This window comes from Lampris incognitus, chromosome 20 (genome assembly GCF_029633865.1).
Source record: "Lampris incognitus isolate fLamInc1 chromosome 20, fLamInc1.hap2, whole genome shotgun sequence".
Taxonomy (NCBI): domain Eukaryota; kingdom Metazoa; phylum Chordata; class Actinopteri; order Lampriformes; family Lampridae; genus Lampris; species Lampris incognitus.
In genome coordinates this window covers 16,258,582-16,268,426 of record NC_079230.1, presented here as the reverse complement: position 1 = coordinate 16,268,426, position 9,845 = coordinate 16,258,582, and the positions used below count along the sequence as shown (strand labels likewise).

At 42.9% G+C, this 9,845-nt stretch overlaps 1 protein-coding gene across 1 annotated transcript in view; it reads right to left on the bottom strand.

Annotated features, from left to right (window-relative positions):
• Positions 1-9,845, bottom strand: part of LOC130130927 (protein phosphatase 3 catalytic subunit alpha) — a 97,359-nt gene that overhangs the window by 57,027 nt on the left and 30,487 nt on the right. Inside the window, exon 2 of the mRNA XM_056300793.1 lies at positions 1,701-1,901. Coding sequence (XP_056156768.1) covers positions 1,701-1,901 — 201 coding nt within the window. The remainder of the gene's footprint in view (positions 1-1,700; positions 1,902-9,845) is intronic.

Sequence of the window (9,845 nt, the reverse complement as noted above, 5' to 3'; positions counted from 1 at the left end):
ACTTGGTGAGTGACTTGTCAGAAAGGTTTGTCAGGAGTGAATGGACCCTCTGCTTCTGCACTTATCCACAAAATGAGCTTCAATGCATAGCGGCTGCCATTTTAAGATTCATACAGACTTTAAAGCTGCCATTCGCTCTTAAGAGACATGTATTTTAGGCATATCTGAGTTATGTCAGCAATCTCTTGTCAATAAAACATAATTTATTGGCAAAACACAAAAAAAAGAAGAAGCAAAAATGCCTACAACCAAAATCTTGCACAAATGCCACAATTTTGTGTTCCCCCCCCCCTCCCCACCCCAAACTCCATTCCAGCTACAGGGTGGGGATCGACCAATTATTGGTCTGGCCGATTATCCGCTTAGATATGTCATTTTTCACGTTATTGTTATCAGCATATTTTTTATCGGCCAAGCCGATATTTTTTTTTAAATCACATATTGAAAATGTTTATTATTTCCTTACATACAGAAGGTTTTGAAACAATCACATGAAGAGGAGAGATGTGAAAAGAGGAGAAAGGGGAAACGTAGAAAAACAGCAAGCAAGAATGGTCAAGGTGTGTGTTCAAAAACATAACTACAGCATTATCAGGAGTAAAAGCTATAAGACACTCTAATAAATGCAGCAATTACATTTCGCTGCACAGGAGTAAGGTTATGAAAATAAACTTCAAAATGAAGCTACAAGCTTTATATAGCTGGAACTCACCTGAACATTTTTCAAGGCATTTCTAAATTTTGCAAAAGTCTTTAAATCTTCTCAGCATTGGCAACATCATTCCTTCAAAATACATTATTGGCAGTTGCTTTTAAAAACGGTCATAAACTGTCATAAAGGGAGAGAGCAAAGGCCAACTCTTTGGTAAACTGGTAGGGCTGTCAATAAATGTTCCAAATTTGTTTATAACTGAATCGTGACCAAAAAAAAAAAAAAAGCACATGGGAGGGTTTTGTCTGTGTCCCATTCCTCAACTTCCGTGCTGGCTACTCCTGCTGAATCTCCAAACTGGGAGAGCACACACTCCCGTCTACTGCAGGTAATACACTGACTATTGATAAGTACCTCATGCAACTCCACTTCAAAACACCCGAACTATCACTTTAAAGATAAGAGAAAGGGAACATAATGACACTAATGTACATTTTTCCATTCAGTTCAGTCAAAGCCTGCTGGGAGCACTTTAACCAATTTATGTGGAATTATTTTAATATTATAATTATTCAGTTTGATCAAAGTTTACTTCCTGCTGTCCATGCTGTTTTAATTCATTCCATTTTCATGTTCTGGAAGTTATTTATTTTTAATTAAAAAAGAATTCCACTCAGATTGTTATGTAGTGCCTTGAACATCATGCACTTCATTTTTTTCAAATATTTTCTGTTTTACACAAAATTCAATCAAACATATGTTCATTTAAAGGCAGCCTTGTGTTGGGGTTTGTGTTGCTGTAAATTTTGGCACACATTTTTTTTTACATTTACTGCAACTGAATATCGGCCCCAAATATCAGTTATCGGCCGCCATAACTTACCGATAACCGATATCGGCCCTTAAAAAAAACCCCATATCGATCGACCCCTACTACAGGGATAACTAAAGTTCAAGTGTAGCCACTAATTTTTTTTTTATCTCAGGATTTCTAACAGATTAAGAAATGTTTTACCCCACAAACACTGTATAGGATTTAAAAGCTGACCTGTCACGGGGGCCTCGATGTCGAGCAGGTTCTTCTCTGAGCGCAAGATGGCAGCACCCTCTCCGATGAGCCTCAGGGCCACCCCTTCCTCCACGCGGCCCTCCTTGGTGAGGTGGGCTTTCAGCACGTCCACCTTGGGCTTCCCCTCGCTGTCAAACACTTCTTTGACTGTGAGCCGGTGGCTGGGCGGGAAAGGGACGGCTGAAAGGGGAAATGAAAGGGCAAAATTCAGTTTGTCGTTTGGTCTTTTGTCTTTCATTGTTAGACACAGAGCAGGTTTTTCCCAAGTAGTGACTTTACCAGGGCCAAGCCCGCACAAGTAAGACTTCCGACAAGACAATATACACTCACTGGCCACTTTATTAGGCACACCTGTCCAACTGCTCGTTAACGCAAATTTCTAATCAGCCAATCACATGGCAGCAACTCAATGCATTTAGGCATGTAGACATGGTCAAGACGATCTGCTGCAGTTCAAACCGAGCATCAGAATGGGGAAGAAAGGTGATTTAAGTGACTTTGAACGTGGCATGGTTGTTGGTGCCAGACGGGCTGGTCTGAGTATTTCAGAAACTGCTGAGCTACTGGGATTTCACGCACAAAAATCTCTAGGGTTTACAGAGAATGGTCCGAAAAAGAGAAAATATCCAGTGAGTGGCAGTTCTGTGGGCGAAAATGCCTTGTTGATGCCAGAGGTCAGAGGAGAATGGCCAGACTGGTTCGAGCTGACAGAAAGGCAACAGTAACTCAAATAACCACTCATTACAACCGAGGTATGCAGAAGAGCATCTCTGAACGCACAACACGTCGAACCTTGAGGCAGATGGGCTACAGCAGCAGAAGACCACACCGGGTGCCACTCCTGTCAGCTAAGAACAGGATACTGAGGCTACAATTCGCACAGGCTCACCAAAATTGGACAACAGAAGATTGGAAAAACGTTGCCTGGTCTGATGAGTCTCGATTTCTGCTGTGACATTCGGATGGTAGGGTCAGAATTTGGCGTCAACAACATGAAAGCATGGATCCATCCTGCCTTGTATCAATGGTTCAGGCTGGTGGTGGTGGTGTAATGGTGTGGGGGATATTTTCTTGGCACACTTTGGGCCCCTTAGTACCAATTGAGCATCGTGTCAACGCCACAGCCTACCTGAGTATTGTTGCTGACCATGTCCATCCCTTTATGACCACAGTGTTCCCATCTTCTGATGGCTACTTCCAGCAGGATAACGCGCCATGTCATAAAGCTCGAATCATCTCAGACTGGTTTCTTGAACATGACAATGAGTTCACTGTACTCAAATGGCCTCCACAGTCGCCAGATCTCAATCCAATAGAGTACCTTTGGGATGTGGTGGACCGGGAGATTCGCATCATGGATGTGCAGCCGACAAAGCTGCAGCAACTGCGTGATGCTATCATGTCAATATGGACCAAACTCTCTGAGGAATGTTTCCAGTACCTTGTTGAATCTATGCCACAAAGGATTAAGGCAGTTCTGAAGGCAAAAGGGGGTCCAACCCGGTACTAGCAAGGTGTACCTAATAAAGTGGCCAGTGAGTGTATAATCGCCTCTTATTTTGCCTGTATATAATCAATCCTTGTGTGTATGGCTGAAGATTGTTGTGTTGTTATTCTAAGTACACTGAGAGAGCCACAAAACTGGAGTCAAATTCCATGTATGTGCAAACCGATATGGCCAATAAACATGATTCTGATTCTGATAAAAACAAACACATCCATACATGAAAAACCAGAAAATGCTTTCAGTCAAGAGTGGTAAAGTGCTTGGTGCTATTGCTGGTTTTCTTCTTTCCATTTATTATCTGCAACTAGGGATGCCCGATATTGGATTTTTGCTGATATTTGATATGCCGACATCCCCCCCCCTTTTTTTCTCCCCAGTTTTATCCGGCCAATTACCCCACTCTTCCGAGTCGTCCCAGTCACTGCTCCACCCCCTCTGTCGATCCGGGGAGGGCTGCAGACTACCACATGCCTCCTCCGATACATGGAGTCGCCAGCCGCTTCTTTTCACCTGACAGTGAGGAGTTTCGCCAGGGGGACGTAGCATCTGGGAGGATCACGCCACCCCCCCCCCGTTCCCCCTCCCCCCGGAACAGGCAACCCGACCGACCAGAGGAGGCGCTAGTGCAGCGACCAGGACACATACCCATATCCGGCTTCCCACACGTAGACACGGCCAATTGTGTCTGTAACGACGCCCGGCCAAGCTTGAGGTAACATGGGGATTCGAACCAGCGATCCCCATGTTGTTAGGCAATAAACCGCCACACTACCTGGACACCCTGATATTCCGATATTTTCAAACTCATTTTGACCAATTGCTGATACCGATATAAACACGAAGTCCTAGTCAATCCACTGGGCAGTGAGGCTCAACATGCTGACAGGGCTTACACTCGATATCCAGATATCCGTGATAAAGCTAATATGAGTGACATCAGTGAGGAGCTTCTCTGTTATTGGAGGCAACACTTTATAGTTCAGGTAAGGCCACAACTGAAAAGTAACAATGGCTAGGCATAGTGTACCGTGGCTGTAAGTACATCGTCATGCTTGTGGAAGCCGAAACCTTACAACACGCTGAAAGGCTGGCGCGAGTGATGAATTCAATATTTCATCTTTGGCTGGTTGTTACTCTCAACTCTGTCAAATGACTGAAGTAGAGGCTGCTGTTAGGTTTTCGCTGGTGCTGTTTTTTCTTACCTGGTGTTAGGATGATGGCTCTTAAAATGTATAATTAAACTGCTAGTGGTAAAGGAGAGTGGTTTTACACTTCCTCGCATCACTGGTGCTTTACAAGCATTACAAATAGCAATTTTGTCATCTATTTTCAGATACTTCAAAAAACAGCTGACATGTTGAAGCTTGTTGCTGGCGCTCATAATAATTTAGCGTCGTTACGTGCACATAGTTAGCGTGTCACCTTATCAGCCAGGCACATCGCCAGAAATGTTCATATCTGCTGAAGCTAATATTTAACTTCTTACATTTCTTATCGGCCAATACCAATGTCATGCCGATATCATTGCGCATCCCTATCTGCACCCAGGTAATTTTTGTGTCTTATACTTAGTTCAAGTGCTGCGATCAACTCTTGGGTCCTGGCGCTCAATTCTGGCACAAGTATTTTTTCGAAAAGAAAAGGATTCAATGAAGGCTTGCACTAATAATTGCTAGTTAACTACAAGAACCATGATTCTTTGCATCCCTTGTGAATGTTTTTCGAAAAGACATGCCTGAATGACTAGTGATGATGATAATGGGGGTAGTATGATCTGGAAAACATAGATGGATATAATATAGTTATATTTATTTACAGTTTCGTCAATCAGACATACACTGATGAGCCAAGACATTATGATCACCTGCCTGATAAGCTGTTGGTCCTCTGTGTGCCGCCCAAACAGCACTGACCCGCCAAGACATGAACTCTACAAGATCCCTGAAGGTGTCCTGTGGTATCTGGCACCAAAACCAGTGCAGCAAATTCTTCAAGTCCTGTAAATTGCGAGGTGGAGCCGCTATGGATCGGACTTGTCGGTCTACCACATCACACAGATAAGATGCTCAATCTGATTGAGACCTGGCGAATTTGGAGGCCAGGGCAACGCTTTGAACAATTCATCATGCTCCTCAAACCATTCCTCAACCACGTGTGTAGTGTGGCAGGGTGCATTATCCTGCTGAAAGAGGCCCCTACCATCAGGGAATACCATTGCCATGAAGGGGTGTACCTGGTCTGCAACAATGTTTAGGCAGGTGGCATGTGGCACATGTTTAACATGTGCCACATGTTTCCCAGCAGAACATTGCCCAGAGCATCACACTCCCTCCACCGGTTTGTTGTCTTCCCACAGTACATCCTGGTGCCACCACTTCCCCAAGTAAACGCACACACGTACACAGCTATCCACGTAATCTAAAAGAAAACGACTCATCGGACCCAGTGACCTTCTCCCATTGTTCCAAGTTCCGCAACTCGCATGCCCATTGTTGGCGTTTTCATCAGTGGACAGGTGTCATCATGGGCACTCTGACTGGTATGCGACTACGCAGCAGGGTGTGATGCACCGTGTGTTGTGATACATTCCTCCTGTAACCATCATCCAAATTTTCTGTGACTTGTACCACAGTAGACCTTCTGTTGGTTCAAACCAGACATGATAGCCTTCATTGCCCTCGCTCATCGATGAGCCGTGGGTGCCCAACACCCTGTCGCCAGTTTGTGGTTTGTCCCTCTTCGGACCACTGCTGGTAGGTAGTCGCCACTGCTGACTGGGAGCACCCCATAAGCCTTGCCATTTCAAAGATGCTCTGACCCAATCGTGTGGCAATAGCAATTTGGCCCTTGTCAAAGTCCATCAGGTCTTTACTCCTGCCCATTTCTCCTGCATCAAACATGGTGACTATGAGATCTGATTGTTCGCTTACCATCTAATCTACCCAGACCTTGACGTGTCCTTGTTTGGAGATTATCAACTTTATTCAGGTCACTTGCGAGTGGTCATAATATTTTGGCTCATCAGTATAGTTTATATTCTCAAAGTACCATAATCAGGGTTGTTTTTTTTTCTTTCCTGTGCATTATGGTAAATTTGAGTGCCAATTTTTCACAGAAAAAAAAACGTGTATTGCTGTTCATTTCCATAATTAGTGCTTCAAAAGGAGCAGCGTTTCACTTCAAATCATTGTGTTCATTTTGGATACAACTGATGCTTACAAAAGGCTGAACCTGCTCCAAACACCATTTTGTCCTGAAAACCACCGACTTTCTAAACTACTCAAAGCACGAAAAATGTGTTGTTTTTTGAAAAACGTGAATATCTATGTAAGAGTCTTCAAACAAAAACTCAAGTGGAAAGGATTACAAAGGTTTTTGTAATACAAATGGTCACTCCCACACACTGCAAATCCTTTTAAATGGACATAATGATAATTGCAATTTGTCACTCAACATAAAACAAGCAACTAGTTTGGAAAGAATTTACAAAGGTCCTTAAATGGCATCACATTAAAAAAGTTATCCTCCAGTAACCAATAGACAATCATGACTGCAATATCTTAAAAGTTTCCTTTTACAATGCGCCAAGAGGCATTCGAACCTAAATTGACTTAACAGAGAAAGCATATGAAACTGGAAAACAATACACTAGTACGTCGAACGATAGAAACCTAACTTGACTTCCCTGATAATGAGGAGTACAAGAAAGAAAAAAAAAAAAGACTTAAAGATTGTTCCCCACAGTCTTTACAATTCAGCAGATTCATAGCATTTAAAAATAAGACATGATCTTAATTAATGTCCCCATGCAGATACGGCACATTGTGTGCCGGTGTGAATAATGCACCCAGCCGTGAGCCATTACCGGAATAGTGTGGTGTGCGAGGGGAATCTTCATCACAAAGAAGATCCAATGATTTCCCAAAGGTGACATCAGCAGTAATCAGACCTGTACTTTATCTCTGGGTCACACTCTGCCTGCCGGCAGATAACACTTGGTGTCCTAACTGAAGCGTTTAAACTTTCAAACACTGCAGCTTCACTAGGCTTGCAGAGTTTCCTCTGTAGCCCAAAGCAAACTAAATGTCCCTAATATTTGAGGCATTCCAGGTGCACTAGGAAGTCTGCAACTGTTTAATCTCATGTAATATAGTTTTTCATACCGGTCATTGTGTGCAACACTTACAGTGGGAGCAGCTTGCAGGTAGGATTGTTTGTTAGTGTGAAAAATACAAAAAACTCTGCCAGAGGCAGCTCTCATTCTGAATAACTAAACGCAAAGCTAGCAAGTTAAACAGATTCCTACACAAAACACTTCAGGGCATCTGGGTAGCGTAGCGCGGTCTATTCCGTTGCCTACCAACATGGGGATCGCTGGTTCGAATCCTCGTGTTACCTCCAGCTTCGTCGGGTGTCCTGACAGACACAATCGGCCATGTCTGCAGGTGGGAAGCCGATATGCGAGTATGTGTCCTGGTCGCTGCACTAGCGCCTCCTCTGGTCAGTCGGGGCGCCTGTTCATGGGGGAGGGGGAACTGGGGGGCGTAGCGTGATCCTCCCACACGCTACATCTCCCTGGCGAAACGGCTCACTGTCAGGTGAAGAAGAAGCGGCTGGCGACTCCACATGTATCGGAGGCGGCATGTGGTAGTCCTGCAGCCCTTCCCGGATCGGCAGAGGGGGTGGAGCAGTGACCGGGACGGCTTGGAAAACAGGGTAATTGGCGAAGTACAATTGGGGAGAAAATCCAAAAAAACAAACACTTCAGTAAGATTTAATTTGCGCTTTACACTGCCAAAAGGCCAGATATCTAGTAGATGCAAATTGGCCATATTTTCCCCCAATACGGTCAATACTTGTCATTAGTAGAGAACTAAGTGTCAATGCAATGTTAACCTTATTGTGGTCCCTTTACGCCACATTGTGTGTCTACTGTTGTCATTTTTATTATAAAATAAAGTATGTTAATTTGTGAATGGTTCTCATACTTGTCCAGATGTGAAAGTAGAAAAAGGCCACAGCCAATCGAAGTCAGGACAAAAGTGGTTCAAACTAAACCCATCAATCAATGAGCTTTTAGAAACAATGTCAGTGTTTCTGTTCATGTGTCCAGGACATTCAGAACCCCCTCCCCCCCAAAAAAAACATGATCAGAGTGCAACAACCTCCCAGTATGGCCTCTATTTAGCATTTCTTATGCAACTAATACCCTCAAAAGAAGAGGGAAAGGCCAAGTGTTTGTGGCTTTAGCCTCAAGCAACTGCACCACATTTGCTTCCTGTCAGGTCAGTGTGCATATGAACGCTCATATTATTATGAACGTTACTAGGGGTCACTTCAACCTTGACAGACAGGTTGTGCTGTGCAAGTCACTTTGACAATTAAGTTATTTACATATACATATTTCTCTTTGTGCTATGACAATTAAGTCACTTACATACACATTTACATATATCTCTGAAATTCAGACATATATGTAAAATATATGCATAGGTGTCTGAAATTCAGATTTGACCAGAAATGTAAAGCGCTTTGAGTGGCTGTTGCAGCTGGAAAAGTGCTATATAAAATGCAACTTGACTAACTGATTGATTGATTGATATATATATATATTTTTACATATATTACATATATAATTACATATACAGATTCACTGTAGTGGCTTTACACTACAGTGAATGTTTTAAAATAGTGTCAAGAAATACAAAATAATGAAAATATGGCAGGTATGATGAACTGCACTAGTAAGTTACAATTAACTACAAATGCTATTTAAAAGCTGGAGGGCCATATTGTCAACGTTTGAATTGGGCAGATGCCAGTTAATACAAAGCAGTTTCTGAGTTTTCGAAGGAGGGGTCTCCCAACATAGGCTCCCATGACAAGAAAAAGTGGAAAGAGCAAGGGTTGCCATCGGAGTAGCTGTGTGTTTAGCCAGCTACTTCTGCTTCAAATGAAGTAAAATAACACAGCCTAATATTCAAATTGTAAAGAATAATGTTATTCTTTTTCAGAAAACGTTGTGTATGACAGCTGTGGTTTTTTGGCAATGTGCTGGTGAACTTCAACACGTGGCTTCCCTCCCCTTACTTTCTCAAGTCATGACAATGGAAAGACTGAGGACCTTTTCCCCGTCTTGAATTTTGGGGCCGTTCTCTTAATAACGGCAATACCACCTTGCTCCTTGCCAAAGCATTACATAGCACAATGTTATATTAAGTTCCTACACACTTCACAGAGCAGGCAGCTCTGGGGAAAAGGGCGTTTCTCTTCTGCAACAAAAATGATAGCCATGAAGAAAAAGCAGCATAAACCATGAATATGCGGTTATTTAAATGAAGGAAATAAACGATTACGTCAAAACTGCAATAAATAAAATCTCAAGTCTCACTCTACAAATGTAGGCTCATGTTTGCAGAGCGAGACTTAAGACTTTATTTAATGCAGACAAAAAAAATTTTTTTTCAGGAAGATGCTGGGAAAAAGATGCTGCTGTCTTAAGCACCATACGTTTCCTTTAGCAGTCACTGGGAATTACCCCATATGCTCATCCATCTTGTCTTGCTGTGTTTTATAACTGAGAGAGCGCAGACCGACTGGAGGCTACCTGCGTGAAA